General features: G+C 42.9%; 1 protein-coding gene and 2 non-coding genes across 5 annotated transcripts; 2 read left to right on the top strand and 1 right to left on the bottom strand.

Annotated features, from left to right (window-relative positions):
- Positions 1 to 3: 3 nt before the first annotated feature.
- Positions 4 to 20,923, bottom strand: invs (inversin). Of its 3 annotated transcripts, none has more exons than XM_075465441.1 (19): positions 20,859 to 20,923; positions 20,201 to 20,302; positions 14,469 to 14,568; positions 13,902 to 14,068; positions 12,491 to 12,664; positions 11,723 to 11,890; positions 11,424 to 11,604; positions 10,408 to 10,517; positions 9,882 to 10,053; positions 8,798 to 8,953; positions 8,521 to 8,642; positions 7,011 to 7,118; positions 6,783 to 6,889; positions 6,483 to 6,692; positions 5,031 to 5,242; positions 4,224 to 4,809; positions 3,531 to 3,682; positions 806 to 892; positions 4 to 730 (listed from the first exon to the last, which is right to left on the bottom strand). In XM_075465441.1, the coding sequence occupies exons 2-19, from the start codon at positions 20,249 to 20,251 to the stop codon at positions 615 to 617; spliced, it is 2,979 nt and encodes a 992-aa protein (XP_075321556.1). In that variant the 5' UTR covers positions 20,252 to 20,302; positions 20,859 to 20,923; the 3' UTR covers positions 4 to 614. The 3 variants fall into 3 exon arrangements, with proteins under 3 accessions (XP_075321556.1, XP_075321554.1, XP_075321553.1); XM_075465439.1 differs by having other exon boundaries at positions 20,201 to 20,305; positions 20,859 to 20,922; XM_075465438.1 differs by having other exon boundaries at positions 20,201 to 20,369; positions 20,859 to 20,921.
- Positions 1,079 to 1,151, top strand: trnat-ugu (transfer RNA threonine (anticodon UGU)). Its single transcript has one exon. It is a non-coding gene; the product is annotated as a tRNA-Thr (tRNA).
- trnar-ccu (transfer RNA arginine (anticodon CCU)) lies at positions 10,746 to 10,818 on the top strand. Its single transcript has one exon. It is a non-coding gene; the product is annotated as a tRNA-Arg (tRNA).
- Positions 20,924 to 20,930: the final 7 nt, after the last annotated feature.

Genomic DNA, 20,930 nt, shown 5'->3' with positions numbered 1-20,930 from the left:
TTTTTCTTTTTTTTTTAAAGCTTTTATTTTATTTTTCTTTAAAATACATTTAAACAACAAAACGGTAAAGTATGAATTTATGAAATTACACAATAATGATTATCTTTTTGTGCAAATGAAATTGAAAACGGGCATATTTAAGAAATGCATTTCTTTTGAGAGGGAACGCACTTAAACTAGACTGATGTGCACAGCGAGTGTGTGAGCGCGTGGGTGTGTGTGTGTGTGTGTGTGTGTGTGTGTGTGTGTGTGTGTGTGTGTGTGTGTCTGTCGGCGGCTGCAGGTGGGCTCTCTGTATGACCGGCTGTTGATGGACTACCTCATTCTCCACAACGGGAGGAAAGGTTATCTCGGTGTGTGTGCGAGAGCTATGGAGAACAAGGGAGATGGAGTGTGTATGCGTTCCTACCACAATGCATGAAAGGTTATCTGTTACGCACACCATTTCAGTAGACTTAACCCCACCCTGTGAGGTCATGTCTCTGATGTCATATGGCTTAATTTTAGAACCATTGGCACATTCAGCAATCACTGTGTAAAGTAATATAATATAACACTGCCAGCCAGCTGAGAAAACATCAAAGAATATGAGGAGTGTGTACGTGGGCGTGTGCTCAATGTTTCCCCCGGCCTCTTGTCCCTTGGCCTGCGCTGTGAGGTCTCAGGTGATACGAGTACTGCTTGGCCTGACTCGTGGTGTCCGTCAGGTGCACGCGGTCCAAACCGCTCACTGGAAAGCAAGAACAGAAAATTACCTTTCAGAAACTGCGTCTCAGTAAAGAAGTGAGTGCCTACACACACTTACACTGGCTCAGGGTGCGTAGAGGAATGTCCATGAGCAGCTGAGACTGAGAGCCCCGAAATGAACGCCCTCGTCTGGCCATTGAGTTGCCTGAGGGACAGTACGCAAAACATGTTGAACATGTTGAATTGCATGAATTAAGATTTCTAGTCGCATAACGTGAACAGTGCTGAATTCAGTCAGCTGTTGCTTCATATTGACTTAATGACTGTACAACCACACCCATGACTTCTAATATGTTAAAATTAGCACTGTGCCTACTTGGCCTTTGTGATTGGCCCTATAGCTCAGTGGTTAGAGCACTGGTCTTGTAAACCAGGGGTCGCGAGTTCAATTCTCGCTGGGGCCTGGGATTTGCTTTTGCATATGTTTTTATCCTTTAATGACACTTAAATAACTTTTAAAAACTTATCGCAGATAGCAGACACTCAGGTATTTCAGGAAAGGCGGTTCAACAGATTCAATAAGGTTTGTAAACTTGATGTGTAACTTTAGTTCTGCAATACAAAATAATGAATCTCGTGGTTAAAGTTATAGATCTTAATTGTCTTTTGGCAACTAGTTTAAAATTTGCCATTATTAGAAAGTTCAGTTCGTGTAATTGTATGTAATGTTTGAACTGCAGTTATTTTCAAATCAAATTTACAGAGCATACAGTTTTTACCAAGTGTGACAATACAGATGGATGAACACAATGTATTTTAGAAATAAGATGCTTCAACAGGCTAATTCCGAGGGCAATGTGACCTGCTCCATGCTTGTGTGTCAAATGTCTCTCTACTTAATGGAAATAAGAGGATGGAGTGAGAAAATAAGTCTCATCAACGTGTGTGAGGTATCGTGTGGGGGTTTGTGTGTTCAGCAGATAGCCCTTCGCAGTTGTCTGACATTCCCCCTGACAGCTCTGAACTTTTCACAGTGCCAGGACTGTCAGATAGAGAGAAGGAGAGAAAGAGGGAGACGAGGTGAGAAGAGGGAGGGGAAAACCACGTCAGAAGGTAGGTTCGGAGCGAGAATTCTTTCAGTCTGTCTGCGAGTGAAAGAGGGCACGTGCCCTTGTGCGTTTTGGCACAGCGAGGTCTCTGCCTGTCCCCCCATCATCACCTGGTGATGTGTTATGAAGGTCAGGTCTGTCTGTCTGTGGAGTGACATGTCAGTGGTTTTGCACAGGAAACCAAACTGATACCGTTTAGATATGTGAACTGAAGCATAACCCAAACATTTACACAATTTCTTGTTCACCAGAATCTTCCACTAAGTATCCATTCTTGATTCCCAGCTTTTTTCCTTAAATTCCACAAAATTCTGTTTCAGATAAAAGAAATAAAAGCTTTTCTCAGCATATCCACCAATCAACCCCAACATTATAACAATTCACCAATATTGAGGAGGATATCGTCAAGATATGGACTCCACCAGACCGATGAAGTGATCTGGCACCAAGCTGTCAGAAGCAGATCCTTTCAGTCCTGTTCGCTGTGAGGTGGAGCCTCCATGGATTGGACTTGTTTGTCGAGCACATCCTACAGATGTTCAATTGGATTTAGAGTCAGGGTTAAGGAATTTGGAAACCAAGTTAAAGCCGGGTCGGGGTGTGCTCAACAACACTGTAGGTTGGTGGTAAAATCCGCATGAATGACAGAACCCACAGTTTCCCAGCAGAACATTGCCCCTACCTGCTTTTCATCTTCCCATTGTGCAAAGTGCATAGACACCAGACACCCATGACATGATGCAAAAGAAAATATTGGATCCGACTACTTTCTTCCACTGGTCCACGGTCCAGTTCACATGTCCACTGCAGGCACTTTCAGGTGAGCAAGGGGACTTTTTCATCTATTTGAGCGACAGTAGCTCATGCATTGAATCAGACAACATAAGCCAGCCTTCATTTCACATTTGCTTAAGTGAGTCTCGGCTGTCCATGACCACATCACTGATTCTAAGGTTTTCCTGACTTGGACCACTTTTGGTAGGTCCAGTACATTGCTCACAACAACTGCTGAGACAAAGTTTGAGCTGTGGTGGTTCTGGTGTGGAGGAACCCAGAATGTAAGATTTCCATCTCAACTGTCATTCATTTCTTGGCTGGCCTGACAGTTGGGTCTTCTCCTGAAAAGATGTCTTTGGTCTACACCAAACATATATAGAGTTATTGATTATCAAATCTGTGCAATTTAAAGTAGATGTAAAGGTACTATAACAAACAGCCTTAGGGGTCAGTCCAGTGTTACTGGTAATCGTTTCAAATCTATGCCCCTTATTGATAACTTTCCTCACAGCCGAATGATTTATTCAGATAATCTCGAGAGCCTCGACAGAATCCAAAATATTTCTTCTGAAGACCACGAGAGCTTAATATATCTTAGCATGATGACAAAACTCACTTCAATATCAAAGAAATCATCAGAACCTACATGTTTGCGGGGTCCATCCGTCAGTGCATAAATAGGTCCAAATCATAAAGCCGCCACCTAATCTGGAAGATGTCCATCCATCCATTTTCTATACCTGCTTAATCCAATTTCGGAGTGGAGAAAATGCAAACTCCACACAGAAAGGCCCCCGCCGGGATTTGAACCTGAAACCCTCACAAGGCGACAGTGCTAACCACCACACCACTGTACAGCCCTGAGCTGAAGATGTGATGGGACTAATTTATTTTTAATAAATATATAATGATACATATTGATGAAAACTGAAAATGGGGTCTGATCAGTTCTCTTACCATAAATGCTTTGTAGCACGGAGCTTTTACTTTGTGCCGGTTTGACATGTTGAGCTCTGTTTTCCATTTTCCTCCTGTTATGAGCGTGGTTTGATTCACTTGACTCCACCTCTTCACGGGCCCTCACTTCTCTCCCTCTCTGTGCGCAGAACCTGCAGACACACATCCATGCACACGCACGCACTCCGCTCAATAAAAAAAGTCTCAGACAGCGTTCAAAGGCATAAAAGCTGGCAAGTCCTCACACTGATGCTCACTAAGCGTAAACAAAGTAAACAGTTTATTCAAGGCACTTAATAAGCGGCATGTACACATTATAATTGTAAAGCTGTGCAGAAACGGAGGGCCTCCTGCGGTGGACTGGCAGCCTCTAAGAGGAACACAGTGATTGTAAGAGGGAGCAAAAAGTAAGAGAAGCTGCTGGTAGCTATTAAAGCAGCAAAGCTGAACTTTTAGCCTCTTGTTAAACTGGTATGAAAGTTCTTGATTATAGCCTTTCTGTCCCCTGCCTCCCTGTCTCTCCCCTCTCCCACGCCCCCCCCCCACCCCCCCGAATATAGGGAGTGTTGCAGGAGGGATTGCATGTACATGGGAGAGGCCACATGTGGGCACCACATGTCATCCACAGTCACAAAAACTCCAGCCAGTGAGCGCCCTTGAAACGCAAACATTTTCACGAACATGCAGACTCACCTGTGCCAGGCTCGCTGGATGATGCGTGCGGCCTCACTCCTCTTCTTGCGCAGCTCTTTGTCGTACTCCCTCTGTGCGCGTGTTGACATTGCTGCATGTGTGCCAGACTGGGTTTTTCTAGAGGGCCTTTTGTGATCTAAAGCTGAATTGCTACTTAATGAGACAGCGTGAGTTTGATCTTTGACAGTGGCCTTCTCTGATGTCTGCTCCCTGTGGGTTCTGTGCTTTTGTGGAAAGGTTTGGTCATCAGTCTTGCTGGAGGCAGTCTGTACACTCGTGTGAGTGTGTCTCTTTTTCCGGGGGATGCATTCTCTTGTTCTGGCCTCACTTTGGTCCATTATTGAAATGGGTGTGGAAGGAGTGGATGTGTTTGAGGTGGACTTTTCACTGACTTTGGACACAGTGGGAGGTGTGGGTTTTAGGCTGGGTGGCTCTTTGCAGCTGGCAGGAGAGAGAAGTTCCTTCAGCCTTGTGGTCTGGGAAGCATCGGGCCCAGTATCACTGCTCACGTGACAGTTTTGGCTCAAAGCTGCAGGGACCTCATGTCGCTCAGCCGCATTACTTCTGGAGAACCTGCTCTTTTGGGCTGGTGGGGTAGAGACAAAGGTCCTTTCAATATTTAACCTATTCAGTAAAAAATAAAATCACATTTTATGCAAATGAACAAAATACTGAAGAGTCTTGTTAGTCCTTTGTGTTAGAAGTCATTTTAAAATTGAATTTGAGACTCTTAACGATGTAATTGTTAATTATTATCATTCACACTTAATACTACCAGCTGTAACATTACTTAAAGCACTCGTATACCTTTTTGTTTTTCCTCTTTGCTCTTTTTGCGTTCACCTTTGGACAATTTCTTTGTTTCCACCACTGAATCATTCATGGTTAAGTCTTCTATAATGTTCACTAAAGAGAGCTTTTCCTGCTCTGCTCTCACCGGTGCAACCCTTCGCTTCTCTGCAGTGGCCGATGAAATGTGCTGTACAGCCTCTCTTCTCCGCTGCTCTTCTTCTCGCTTCCTGAACACAGAAGAATTACTACTACAGTAGTAGTTATGCGATTTTTCTATGAACATCCCCCCAAAGAAACAGCTGACGTCTGGTCAGAAAATCTAATTTAAGGAGTTCGAATGTGAGGACATTTTTAAAAATGGCTTAGACTGTAAGCTGTGCTGACATTGATAGATTTAAGTTAATGCTCACTGTGATATGAGAACTCTTTGGTATTAGCTGTTCCTCCTTATCCCATCCACTTTGTGCAATCTACCAGTTCCACCACCAGAAAACAGCCCCAGAGCATGATGCAGCCACCACTATGTATGGTGAAAAACACCTCTGCTTTTTTTGTTGCCAAGTAACTCAATCTCTGTCTCATCTGACCATAAGATCAGTGTTGAAACAGGGCTTTCTTTCTTGGACAGCAGCTTATCAGTTCATAATCAAAGTATAACTTGCTTGACAGCTGAAAGTAACACGAAGTCCTAGCAACTTCCAGTTCATGTTTGACACAAATCTTGGTAGTTTCTGGGGGGGGGGGGGGGTTGTGTTTTTGTCTCTTTGTTAATATCACAAAACCTAAAATGTATAAAAACTCGAGCACCAAAGTTGTATGAAGGTGTATGCTCTACAATCCTTTTAATTCAGAGAAAGGACAGTTCAAAGATCTAAATTTCCTTACCGTCATGGCATTCATGTGCATAATGCGTGTATGTGAACATCCAACCGAGAATGTATATCACAAAACAATCTGACGTGCAATACAGGAAATATGTGATCGAATATTTTGTGCACTTTGCTAGAAAAAATATCACTTAAAATACTTACATTTCAACAAAACTTTTCTTAGAATTCCATAAAAACTTGGAGTCAAAGCTCATCGAGAAAAACAAATTTACCTAACAGAAGCCTTTAAAAGAAAATGAAGGTGGGACTGGAGAGCAAATGACAAAAGGAGAACAAGCCAGAGGAAAACGACAGAGGGAAGATGCATGTGTGTACAGATGACAGAAAGAAAGATAGATCCTGAAATAGTGTGACTGTTTCTACATGGGTGAGAGGAGGAAGACAGAGACTGATGATGAAGACAACAACGAGTTTGAGAGACAGAGATGATCAATGTAAATGACAAAAGGCACTGTGTGACAACAGAGAACTTTCCTCCCCTGTGAAATGAGTCTAGGGGCTGCTGTTCATAAGCCTCCCAACAACACAGGTCACAAAATAATAAAAACTTAGCAATATTGTCATGATATTGTCTCACTTGGCTGCATCCTTGCGAAGTTGTTCGTGTCGCATGAGGAGCTGCTTTCTCTCCTTGAAGGCCTTGCGGACGGTGTAGCCTTTGTACACGGCCTGGATGGAGGCAGCAGCGATGTCCTGGATGGCTGCTATAGACAGAGCTCCATGCTCCAACATGAACTGAGTCACCTCGCTGTGCCCCCCAAGCAACGCATAGTCCAGAGGGGTGTACCTGTGCAACACAAACAGAGTAGTTTATACATCTATTCCATGTTTGCCACCTGCTCACATCTGCTGTCTTTAAAAAATAAAAATAAATCACCTCTCCTCAGTGTGCTCCATTTGATTGGGAAAGGCATTGTAACCCAGCAGCAGCTTCACAGCATCCAGGTAGCCATTGTTACATGACCAGTGGAGAGCAGTCCGCCCCTGTGCTCCCATAGACAAAGACCACCAATCAGGTTGAATGTTTGAACCTTAATTTGTGTCCAAAGATAACACGGGCAGATGTTTTGAGAGATTACATGCATATAAAGAAGCCATTTTTAACCTCCTTGTCCTGGATATTTGGATCTGCATTGTTCTCCATGAGAACTGCCATACAGGTGATGTAGCCACCATACGCAGCACATTGCAGTGGAGTCCGCCCTGCGTGGTCCTTTAGGCGGATGCAGAATGATAAAAAAGAAGAGAGGCTAAGGACTGATTTTATGTTCCTGCTCATGTGTAGCTATGTTCACAGTCAACTATCCTTTATTTCATTTCATTCTGTCCAGGCTGATCCAGGTTATTTAGTTGCTACTGACATGGAAAAATGCACAATTCTTTCTCTACATACCAGGTCAGACGTCCTCTCTGTTGCAACTTTTGCTTTCTCTTAAATTTGTTTGGTATTGTGTGAGTAATAGTAGCAGATCAAATCAAATGTAGAGAACGTTACATTTCAAAAGTAAGATATTTAACTATTTCATGAAAAATATTAGCTCATCTATTAGCTCAACTCTGGAACTCACTCCCACCAGACATCCGCAACATTGACTCTTTACCCCTTTTCAAATCAAAACTCAAAACCCATCTGTTTCAAGCTGCATTCTCCCTCTAGCCTCTTTTTTAACTTGTGTTATTTTATTTATTGTGATTTTAATGTGTTGTAAAGTGTCCTTGAGCGTTTAGAAAGGCGCTTTTTTAAAATTAAATGTATTATTATTATTATTATTATCTTGATTTTGAAGGCGGCGCATGCCTCAAAATAGTCAGTGCAGGGGAAAAGAAAGGGAAAGTAAGTGGTACTACTAAGAAACAGCTGGAGGAACATGCTGCAACTAATTATGTTAATTGGCAACATGTTTTTAACACTGGGTATAAAATCTTTTTATACCTAATCTTACATAATCAACGTTGATTGGATATAAAAAGAGCACCCTATTGAGACCGAGTCTCTAAGAAGTAGCAGAATGAGCAGAGGTTAAGCAATTTGCAAAAAAACTGTTTGTACAAGTTGTCCAGCAAACTCAGAACAATGTTCCTCAACACCAAACTATGGAAACTTTGCATATTCTGTCATCTACAGTGCATAATACAAAGAGTTTTAAAAAGGAGCGAGCCAAAGTGGAAAACTGTTCTGAGGTCAGATAAATCAAAAATTTTAATTCTTATTGGAAATCATGGGCACTGCATCCTCCAGACTGCCCGGCTTGCTATCAGTGCTCAGTTCATCTCTGATGGTCTCCTCAGTTCCCAGAAGTTTACAGACTGTCAGTGGTGAACATGGACCTGTCCCAACATTTCTGAGACACGTCGAGATGAACGAATATATTTCATGAAATAGTAGAGAGCTTCACTTTTAGTGTTTGGCATGTTTTCTTTGTTGTAGTGTAAATAAAATACTGATTATGAGATTTGCAAATAGTCCCGTTCTGTTTTTATTTACATTTCAGTAATTTTTTTGGATTTGGAATTTCATTATGACTCAACAGCTGGAGCTACATTAGGGATAAAAATAACAACTATCTGAACTATCTTTTTATTGTTCTATGACCAAACATGATCATCATGTGTACCTGTACATTGGGATTAATCCCATTCTCCATCAGTATCTGGCAGACCTCAGCGTTCCCTCCTAGAGCCGCCCAGTGCAGAGCAGTGTGACCATCTACGTCGACCAGGTCCACACGTGCGGAACCTTTATTGAAATAGTTCAGTTAATTAAAAAAAAAAAAAAAAAAAAAACAATACTGGAAAAGGCAAAACTGACTTTTTTGAGCAATTACTGAGCACACACAGCCTGAGAATATCATTAATGCAATGGCATTAATGGCAAAAGCTAATCACGCCCACCTTTGATGAGTGTAAGTATGACATCTCTGTATCCCACCTCACAGGCACGAAACAGTGGCGTATGTTTCATGACATCCAGAGAGTCAACCATTGCTCCCTTCTCCAGCAGCAGTTTCACTGTGCTCACATGGCCTGACAAAGAGGCCGCATGTAGCGCTGTTTTAAACACACACACACACACGCCATATAAGAATACGAGGTCCTGAATCTAACTGGATAATAAACACCCTCAGGACAATTGCCCGTCCCGTGTCTAGCCTTTCTTTATTCCCTCATCCCCTCGACTGCAGATCGTCTATGGGCTGTGGCTCAAGCCTGGTCAATGGAGGGTTAAACAGATAGAAAAATTTAAAGAGGAGCAATGCACTTAATCCTCCTGGTGGATACCCCTCCCCCTTACTCCAGTCCCCAGACAGCACAGGCCAGAGTCAAGTGCATATGAGAAGTGATCCGGGCACCAGTCACTTCCATTGCCCTTCACACTATCTCATTAGCATGACTCAATCCTTGCATGTTATTCATGCATAAACAATGAACGCCTGGTTGAGCAGAGAGTGTATTGCCATGGAGATTATGTGTGTAAACAGCCCTGGGGGTCACAGAGTGGCAGTAAGTCATGTGTGTCTGCATGTATGAGTGGGCGCAAGTCAAAGGGCAGTGCGGGCAGGGCTGGGAGTCTGTTCAGCAAGCTGGCAGTAATTTTGCTGACAGTATCACTTCCCTCTTTCCTCAATCTCACCGGCTCTCTTCCACTTTAGGGGGAAATCCCCTGTGACATCATCATCATCCATGGCCTAAAACAAGCAGCAGGCTACACACTAACAAGTAGAAAGATCTGTGTGAAAACAGTTAGAACACTAATTGGCATTAGCATTAATTAAAAGTCAAAGAAAACAAATATGTCTTCAGCTGTGTAACATCAATAGAGAGGGCACATTTAATTGACAGTGGAAGGCTGTTTCACTGCGTTGAAGCTGCCACCTCAAAGACATGATCATGACCACGGAGTTAATCATACAGAGGGGTGTGAGCCAATGCAGTATGGAGGAGCTTCAATCCTCAACTCTTTTTCTCAGGTTCTTACCCGTACCGCCGTACTTGTCGGCCATATTGATATCAATGTTAGGGATGAGGCTAAGCATGGTGCGGATGACATCATCACTGCCCTTCCCAGCGGCCCACATGAAGGCTGTTCGCCCCTCCAAATCGGGTTCATCTTTTACGGATGGATGAGACAGAAACACACCAACTGTCTCCTTCACACACACACACACACACACACACACACACACACAGAGAAAAGATGGTGGCATTTTATTCAAGTTGATAGAACATTTTGAGACGCAGAAACATTTTTCCATTTGTTTTAAAATGAAATTATATCCACTGATCAATAATAAAATACCGCCAAGTAAAAGTGCCAAGAATCAGTCAAATTATTGATGATCCCATTTACAAAACAATCAAGAAAAAAAAAAATCTAAATTTGCTCTTTTAATCCCTACATTCTCAGAGGGAAACAGATCATACGGGATAAGACACAATTCAATTACCTGTTTTTGGATAAAGTATTCCAATACTGACTCATTGACTTTGTTTGTAAAACTCACAGCATTGTTGCTCTGAGCTCCGTAATGCAGTGGCGTCGCTCCTTGGCTGTCTGAGGGAATTGTGCCTGACGTGTTTCTCTCCAACAGCAGGTGGACGATTTTGGCATGGCCTGGTAATCAAATTTGTACAAAAGGAGGACGTGAATTGTGAAAGGCAGTGACAATTATTCAAGGAGCTGGGTCAATTACAAAACCACCCCTTTAATAGAGAAAAGCAAAAATAAGTAGACACACTGGGACAACGACGTGCTGCATTTGAACATTTGTAATATTACCACTGTACAAAAATGACCATCCATGGTAACCTTACAACATCATCACTATTCAGTGAAACTACAGCCCCAGTGGCCTAATGGATAAGGCACTGGCCTCCTAAGCCAGGGATTGTGGGTTCGAGTCCCATCTGGGGTGTGTAGCAGAGTAGTGCAGTGTAAGCATGTAACCTCATAACCCAGGGGTTGATGGACTAAAAAACCATCCACTGCTATGTATGAATTTTGGTGGGCAGCCATTGCTCGCCAAAGATTGGTGAAACTGACAGCTGGAGGGGTGTCAGTCCACGGCCGAGGTGCCCTTGACCAAGGCACCGTACCCCCATGATCCCTCGGTGCTGTGATTGGCTGCCCACTGCTTCAGTGTATGGCGTCTGTCTCTGTGAATGTGCATGTGTGTTCAACAGGTGCCAACCTGGGTGGGTTAAAAGCAGTGGACAAAATTCATATATTCCTGTGAATGACAATAAATCGGATCTTAATCATCCTTCTGAATCCTGCAAATGTGTCTTCAAAAATGTTCATAGTAATTAATCTATCAGTGGCTGAGATATTTACGCCTGGACCAAGCTTGGGGAGAATCTCAAAGGCAGACCCACAATACCATGCTAAATAAAGCATTGTCATGTGTAACAACGTAGCTAACCAGCATTATATGAAAATACTGGTAAGTAGGTGTCAGTCTGATGTAGGTTGAGTCTGGCAGGATGCAGTTGGTCATATGTAGGATGTGTGTTCACTCACCCAGTAGAGCTGCCCAGTGCAGCGGTGTTCTGAAGAGGTTATCATAAGCTGTCACATTACAGCCCTCATAAGATGTCAGCACCTTCACTACTGCTTCGTTACCATCGGCAACTGCAAAGTGCAAGGGCGTCCGACCCTCATAGTCCTGCCAGTTCAACAGGGACTCAGTGGGAGCTGCTTCCTTTACACGCACACAAACACACGCCACCACCACAAAAAGACATGCAGACTGACGGGTGAGGATGGCATAGGATTTAGCTGACAAATTTAGCTGTGTGTGTGTGCGCTCAAGCATGTACCAGTATGCAGCGGACAGTTTGTGTGGCGCTGGCCTCCTGACTGTGCGCAGCCCAGTGCAGAGGAATCTTGCCCTCACTGTCTGGGATGCCTATGTTGGAATCATGCTTGATCAGAAGGCGGACGTGCTCTGGTCGGTTATAAAATGCTGACCAGTGTAGAGCAGTTTGCTGTGGATATTAAAGATTCAAAAGTAGAGACAAAGATAAATGAATGGAGCAGAAAATACAAGGAGCTGTTGTAACACCAGAGCTGAGGTTTCCACTTAAGTTTAAAAAAATTACTCCACTTTGACATGACTGGGAAACATAAGGGAACGTGCTACACAAAGCTCATATTGAAGATCCAGCAGCTCGCAGAGATTCTAAGCCAGATACTGACTCCATGACGACTACTGAGCTATTCTGAGATTTGCTGAAACCACTGTCATCTGACATGATGATGCATATTGGATTATTACAAAACTAACTACTGATGTCAGATACACATCAGCTCCAACAGACAGAGGAGACTATGTTTGTGGTCTTATCAGCAGAACACAGGACAAAGCCACAGATTGTTTTATCGTTTACCGCTGTGTGCGTGTGCCTCTCTAAGTTCATGTGTGTATGATTTAAGCTCCTACTGCTTCTAGCAAACTATCTTGAGTCAGTCAGTTATCTCTTTGCAGGTTATTGGTCAGACGCCCAGACTGGCTGCTTTTTAACTGAATACCAATTATGGACAGTTGTAAAGACAAACAACGTTTGCGTGTGCCTGAATTATAGTACCTTGTTCTTGTCCTGTGTATCAACCTCTCCAGGTCCGATATGTTTGAGTAGCAGAGCGAGGGCTTTGGGAGAGGGGTGTCGAGTGGCCAGGTGGAGTGGGGTCATTCCCTCTAAATCTTTCTGCAGCCAGTTGGCACGTCTGGACAGCAGCAGCTTCAGGAAACGGACATTCCCCTGCAGCACACAAGCAGAACAAACTGTGCTGACCAGAATCTCAGAAATCACCAATTCTCCTCAACATTAGTCATGAAGCAGCAGCGATGTCACACACACTCCCACACGCACAGACTCCTCAGGCTTTTAGTGGCGTCTGCTTCAATCCACAGGTCATCCATCTTTCTTCCCTCCTCCTGCCTCGCTACTCAGTGCTTGTGATGAGCTGTTAAACAGTAAACAGGCGGCTGTGCCTCTGCCTGTCAGCCCCTCCACATCATCATCCTCACTTCTGGCCTCTTTAACCAGCGGGCCCCTGGGTGATGTATTGTACGAAAGAGCTCACACAACGGCAGTACGTCCACCCAGGCATGACCGAGTACACGTGTGAGTGTTTTGTATATTTGCCATTCTGAGACCACAAAGCCACAGTCTGACAGATCTATCTCGTGTGTGAGCATGCATCTCGACTGTGAGAGCGAGTGTGTGTGTTTGTGTGTGTGTTCTTGTCCTCTCTATTCTCAGTCCAATTAGATCAGTAATCCCTGGCCTCTCTCCCTGTCTCAGCCACTTATTGATCAGATGTCAAACAGACAGGGCTTCCCATCACTAGCATCCCCCAACACACACACACACACACACACACACACACACACACGCATGTACACACACTACAGCTATGAGATGGATCCCAATAAGCTATTATCTTCTATCTCTCCTCCATGAAGTGACGATCTTGTATCAGTTGCCACCAACAAATAACTGAGATGTTTAAAGATATTATTAGTGCCAAATCCCACGGTTTTACAGCTAACCCTCTCCCTCTGGAGGTTGTCTCATTTATGCTGTGTCTTTGTGTCTTCCAAGTGAAAACAACATCTTCTGCTGTGTTAAAATGCAATGAAACACAACATACTCCTTGTAGAATAATTCTTTTTGTAATAGGGTGTGTGTAAATAAAACTCAGCTGCAATGCTAATGCGTAATGGCTATAAATAAGTTGATATTGTCTCTTGTAGGCCCCGAGGCCATGACTACAGCCACTAGGGGGCACTAGCTTCTCACAGGATCTTATGGACTGTACAGATTTCTGTCATTTAACTTGAATTAGATTCAAGCGCAGGTTTCTTTTTTACACTCACCAATTCTTGTTGCTGATATATTCATAAACTTTATAACATAAAAAGGGTTGAAACATGAAAAGGCTACTATCTGCATGTGCTCCAGAGTACGTCTGTGTTTTTGTGGACATTCACACCTTCTGTGCAGCCAGATGCAGAGCGGTTCTCTGGCTGTGGTCCGTCTTGTTGACCGAGGCTCCGGCCTTCAGCAGAATCTCTGCACAGTCCAGACGGTCGGCCAGAACACAATACATCAAAGGGGTACGGCCGAATTGGTCTTCACGGTCTCTTAGGAAGGGCTCCGCTACACACACACAAACACACACACACAAAAGTACAGTTTGAGGCTACTTTTTAATACTGGCCAGGATTTGGGTCAGTGCGTTGGATTCTTAGTCCAGCATATTAATGGAGATAAATATGGAATAAATGGCTTCAGTTTAATCAGAATTCTGCTTTTTCAACTCAATCAATTTATTTTGAGCATTTGGGAGTCCAAATAAAATATTGTATCACTTGTGTTCTATGTCAGATTAAGAGTATGTTTTCAGCATTTTCAGGATCAAATATCAACATTTTACAACATATAAATGTGTACTTTACCCTCTGCTCTGCCTCTGCTCTCCCTCTCGGTTATGAAGCCAAAAGATTAAATGGATATGATGTGCTGTGATTCAGACGGTGAGGCTTAGTGTGATACTGACCTGTGATGAGTTTGACGAGGGCACTTCTATCTCCATTGACAGCTGCTGCGTGAACCTGAGAGCCCAGAGAGGCAGGTCTCGGACTAGATGTAACTGGATCCTGCAAAGAAAACAGACAGAGGGTTACAACTGAACCAAAAGCAACGTACACTTACTTATCAAGTGTTTAATGTGATAAGTCTAGACAGTTTCCTGTCCATCTAGCTCGCTCTAAGTACAGCCACCAGCTGAAGACAAATAAGTCATTCATAGTACTAGATTATATGCCATAAAATATTATTAAGATAGTCTAAATTGAGCAGGATAAACAGAGGGTTTCAAGATGAGACAATAAATCTAACTTTTTCCAAGCTTCTTTCCAAGATCCAACTTGTTTTTTTTCAACAGTAACAAAGTAACCCTTGTAAACTGAAGTGGTTAATTTCCACTTTTTCCTTTAGTCCAAGTTAGATCAGAGGCACAGTGGAATATATAATTAAAAATCTTTAAAAAAAAGGGTCCCAAATCCAGGGTGATGATAAGCACCTAAAGCTCTGTTAGCTGTCAATCAGACAATAAAACAGATCTTTTACAATAACATAGTAACAGAGCTAATGTATGCTGACAGTAGGGAGTGAGTATGCATGCATGCTTGTATGTGTATGCTGTGTATCTTCTCCTGCTGAGGGGGTTAAATCTCTTCCTGGCCCCACTTAACCAGAGCCCAGTGAAAGCTGGGTAATCTGCAGACAGGAAGCAGCTGGGGAGGAGGAGGAGGAGGAGGGGGGACCCTGTGTGAGCATGTAAGAGGGGGGTCTCTCTTCATGTCTTATTCATGTCTCATTAATAATGCAGCCTGTCTGTGTTTGTGTGTGTGCAAGTATGAGTGCGTTGGATTCGAAGATGTGGGACGAGCCCTGCGGGGCACAACAGAGAAATCAATTATTGCCCCTAAACACATAAACGCTGGAGGCACAAACTCATGGCACAATCAGAGATTTCCTCAAGACATTTTCATCAACAGTGTCAGGAACAGATCTGGTTCAACACTTAAGAAACTACCACGTAAACAGTGTTTTTAAGTATAATACAGCTGATGGAAATTATTGATAAAGTACACACAGGTTGATTACTTTATTCACAGTCTTGAAAACCCTGTAGGAAGAAGGCAATACTCTGGTGTCCTCCATTCTTTTCCTTCACCCCCCCGCCCGGTCACCTCATAAAGAGTGCTCCTGTAGACACTGCGTGCAGCATGGCAATTACCCATCATGCTCGCTGCTTTCTCACGCTCTGCCAAGTAGTAGCAGAGACTTAACACAGATTAGTTACAACATTTACTGCAACGCAAAAGTCTACGTGTGTGTTAAAGATATTGGGAGGGAAAGATAGAAGATGCTTCAATCTAAAGGTGTGTGTGCGTGCGTGTGTGTGTTTGTGTGAGTGTGCTTGGCACATGTGCCACGTCCTGGGAAGCGATTTTCCGTGAGAGTTTTTACAGGCGCTTTACCAAAATTAACCACAAACTTTTCTAAGCATCTCTAATTGACAATGATTACTCAGTCAGTAATGCATGCAGGCATGCATGCGCACGTACACGCATGGAGCCGGCGGATACTAATATCAAACACGTGCAGAAATAGCAGATATATTTGGATATATTGGTGGCTCTTTACAATTTGTGCTTTTAAACTACTGTTCTATAGAAAAGGGACCCAATCTGACAGAGTGCCTCCTCTCAGTCTGAACTTTACTTTAGTAGATTTTTTGTTTTTATCCTTTTACATTTCTCGAGTCAACTTGAAAGTCCATAACTGCTACAACAATAAAATCGTATTGATTATAAATAATAACGGATGCAGAAAAAAAGTTATTCTTTTGGCCAAACATCGGCATGAGAGAAACGAGTCAATGTATGAATCTGTTTGTGGGACATTCATAACGCCGCGAGCGGGCAGTTATAGTTTCATGAGAACCCGAGTGTTTTGGAAACACCCACCGTGAATCCAAATTTGGCTAAAAAGCCTTTTGCCATGCAGTGTCTGAAATCAAACAAAGGAGGGCTTAAAAACAACACAAATTCCTGTTGAGAGGTTTCGGGGCAGTCTCATTTAGCCATTCATATGTGTTCCTCGGGGAGCTCTCCACTTGCTAATATGAAGACAATAACTCAGAGTAAACCATTGATCATGGGCTGAGGTCCAGACCAAGTGATTGTGCATCTGTATGAGTATTGATTCATGCTGATGCTGACATTATTTAGTCTTTATTCATATTCTGCCTCATGTCCAAGTATTTAGACAGTCCCATGAAAGCTTTCAGCAACACTACAGGAGTGCGGCACACATGCACACTGCTGCCTCCTGGCAGACACACACACACACGCATGCATACTGTAACCAACACTTGAATAGATGCTATTGAGACAAACAGGTAAAGAAACTGGGGAGTAAGTGTGTGTGTGTGTGTGTGTGTGTGTGTGTGTGTGTGTGTGTGTGTGTACATGTTTGTGCACGGTATATTTGACTGAATGGTTCTCTAGCTGTCTGTCAATGTGAAGGTGTCTGCTTTTGACAGAAGACAGAGCTGACACATGCTGGGTAAGCAGAGGGGAACAGAGTCTGAGTCTGTGGCCTTTATTTCAATTCTGGACGCGCACACACGCGCACACACGCACACACACACACACACACACACACACACACACACAAAGTCATATCTTTTTATAGTGTATTCAGTTGTGAGAGGCTTTTTAGGGTTGTAGCCAACATGGGGCTTTTACAGGTGCCTGTACCACCTACATGTCCCTCAGTGTGCCTGAGTATGAGTGTCTCTGTGACAGAAGATAGAATCTGCAGGGATCGGTTCCTGGGTTTTGACTGACAGTTAAAGAGGTAGGAGGAAGGATAATGTCAGTCCTTAGGGATGCCCAATCTGCAAAGCCCTATTTCTGGGGGACTCCCCAGTTCCCCAAAGACCAATGAGCTGGCCCCCTCAGCTGGGGGCTGAGCCCTGGGACGCAGCAGGGCCAATCAGCAGGTGGGGAGAGGGCTGAGTGACATATAGATCTGCTAATTTACATCATTACCACAATGCATCCTGACAAATGAGCCCCCAGGGCGTCAGCCAATCACCTGGGAGAGTAATGCAATTAGGTGGGACCACAGCTGTCAATCTCACAGCCACAGGGGTCAGGTAGCGATGCCTGTGGCTAAAACACCCCTGCCTGCAACCTGTCTTTCACACACACCATCTATACATATACGAGTTGGCACGGAGCGCACGATTAGCCATGCAGATTTGTGCCAGATGTATGACTGTGTGTATGAGTGTGCACATATTAGAGGCTGGTTATCTATCCTCATCTTGAGGGTGGGTAGGGGTCAGACAGAGAGGTGTTGTGTGATTGCTCAAGGGACGCAAAGACTGGCGGGTGTCCTCTGAGAACTTGCACTCAATTGCACACACACAATTGCACTCAGGTGAGTGCAATTGTGTGAATATTTGCATACATCTTGATGCATTTGTGTGTGTTTACATTTGCCCATGTGTTGTAGCCCACTGGGGCATAGTGTTGTTATGCACTGAGCCTGAGCTCAGTCACTATGACGGCAAAAGAGAGAAGAGGAGCGAAAACTGGCACAGAGTAACTGCATTTGACTGGTGTGTAAGTGGGCGTTGGTCTAAGTAGGTGTTGTGATATCATACTGGAGCCATTCACAAAGAAATTAGGATCCTGCCCAGCATGCCGTTGATGTTTGTTTGTTGTGGTACATATGTGCGTAATAAATGCTGCTGTTTCTGGCAGACTATCAACTCGTTCATCTATCCTCAAATTGCTTCAAAACTGTGGAGAAAAGAGTGACTGTATGAAGAAACAACCATATAACCTCTGCAACAATGAGCAGAAAGAGTCCCTGTCACTTTGTCTGTGTCGTTCAGCCACTGCTGCAGACGCTCTTAGAGTTGGAGGAGCTGTGTGTTTTGTGTCATCACATTATATCGCTAATGAGCCGCCCTCAGGAGGGAGGGCAAGAGGGACGGTGAGGCAGACAGAAAAATAGAAACAGAGTGAAGAGAGGAGAGAGAACAAGAAGGGGGAAGGAGACAGAGAGAGGAGCTCGAGGACGTTTCTCCCCTCCATCCCTTTTCCCCTGCACCTCTGAGTGTAATTGGACTAAAACTGTGATCTAATTAAATGGCCAATTAAAGTGCAGAGAGCAATGTGCCCACCGGCGAATCAGAGTACAGGGATATAATCAGCTGGAAAAACAAACAAAAAAATCAATGGGAGCAATGCAAAATGGAATACGATGAAGAAAACAGAAAAGGGAAGAGAGGATGGTCCGATCAAATCAGAGTTCTGGCAGAATGGTGTAGGTGTGTGCTGCAATACAGGGTAGTGTGTGAGGATGTTCCACATCTTTTTTAGAAGGCTGCTTGAAAAATAACTGAATTTGCCACGAAGGCCGTGAGCAAAATTAAAGTTTCAGAATTTCTTGTGACACAAAGTTAGTTTAATATCACTTTACTTTTGAGTTATTCAACCAATCAGCATTACGCTGGGTCTCACTTTTTGGTCTGTCCATATTAAGAAATAAAATAACAATGATTATTAATTAATCACTAAAGTGATTAGTCACACACTCGTTAAGGCTTCCTAAAATGGCTGAGTTTGATGTGATTGTAAATTGAAGATAGATAGATAGATAGATAGATAGATAGATAGATAGATAGATAGATAGATAGATAGATAGATAGATAGATAGTCTCTCTAGTCTCAAAGGATTTGTAAAAATACATTTAGCAGACATATTTTGCAGTCATTTATTGTTTGTTATTAATATTTTAGATTTTATCTTACAGTGGTGGTTTCAGAATTTTGTAATAATATTACTAAGAACATACAATAATAAAAACTACTGAAATATTGCACATAAAAAGAGCCTGAGCAACCCATCATATATGCTAATTGCTTCACTGACTCATTTATTTGATGTCACATCAAGTTACAAATAAAGATTTAGTTTTATCTTCAGTTACCATCTATTAAGTTTGGATTTTTAACCTGAAAAGTTTGTAAGGCCAAACTCGTCTGTTTTCGACAGACAGACATATTGCCAGAGGATCACAGCTATCAGCAGCTTTTAATGAAATTAGAGATGCAACATAATGCAATCCTGAGTAAATCTGTATTGGTCATCGTTCTTCTTTTATTTTGATGAGAGTAATGAAAAAAAAAGACAAAAGAAATACTTAAGCGTTGCACAGTATGTCTTTGTCCCTTCAAATTGACAATAGCACCGCAACAAACACTGTAATAACAATTCAACAAATGACCATTTTTCAGACACACGTTGACTTAGATTATATCAATACTGATAACTGGGACACTGGTCCGTTTTTCTTCACCACTGATATTCAGAAACAGAAAGAGAAATCATCCTCACTCCATCTGTGAGTTGCTCACACACTGGGAACCCCCTGTGGACAGCTTAAGTTCATAAAATATTAATGTTTGGATTCAATTCAACATTCCTCCCTAATCTCCTTAACAATTAGGTGGTTGCAACACACACAATTAGCTTTGTTACACGTAGTCTCAACAGCATTGACTCTCAAGAGATATCATAACAAACCAGGGACACTGAAGTGACCAACAAATCCATATAATGACAACAAAAAATAAAACCTCTGAGATTTACACATCAAATTAAACCGGTGTTGCTACTCTCCAAATACTGGATTCTTACCATGTCTGTGTTGAGGGGCACACTGCAACAGATGTTTCCCAGTTCTTGCATCCTCAGAGGGTGTGGACGCAGGTCCAGATCCCCCACCTGGCTTGATCCTGGCTCCTGCCAGGCCAGAGAAAGAGGCTCACTCACACACTGCGACCAACCCACCTGTTCACACAAATACCTGCCAGCATAACACAGATATTGTACTAAATTCAGACAGAGAGATGATGTCAGTGAGATATGATTCATATAATCTGATCTGGTGCAGCAGTCTTTTGGTGAAGTTATACTTTTTGGTTCTGACTTGTTAAGCTTATATCCAAATGAACAACAATAAGACAGACATGTTTTTCTCGAATTAGAAAGAATGCTTGTGTTGTGCATAAGGATGCCTAAACGCTTTCCCCCCAACAAGTTTAGCTCTATCCTGTATGCATTTCGTTAATAATATATGTATATATCTTAAATCTTCCCCTCTAACAGTGTTGCGCTGGTCAGAATTACTTTGGAGTATTACAAAAAACTTCCAAATGATGCAACTACCCTCTGTTCAGAGAAATCAGTTTCTCATAATCGTACTTTAGATCCAACAAGTATAACATTCATGCTTTTGCAATTTTGACTAAGTGCAATCTCAGCTTATGTTTGTTGTATCGCGTGTTATATTTACCCGAAGAATTCCTTTTTTCTTAAACGATAATCTTCAGAAAGTTTTCTTCCCAGGCGTCCCGTTGGATCATCG

The sequence above is a fragment of the Odontesthes bonariensis genome, chromosome 5 (assembly GCF_027942865.1).
Source record: "Odontesthes bonariensis isolate fOdoBon6 chromosome 5, fOdoBon6.hap1, whole genome shotgun sequence".
In the NCBI taxonomy this organism is placed as follows: domain Eukaryota; kingdom Metazoa; phylum Chordata; class Actinopteri; order Atheriniformes; family Atherinopsidae; genus Odontesthes; species Odontesthes bonariensis.
This window is presented reverse-complemented; position numbering and strand designations above follow the sequence as displayed.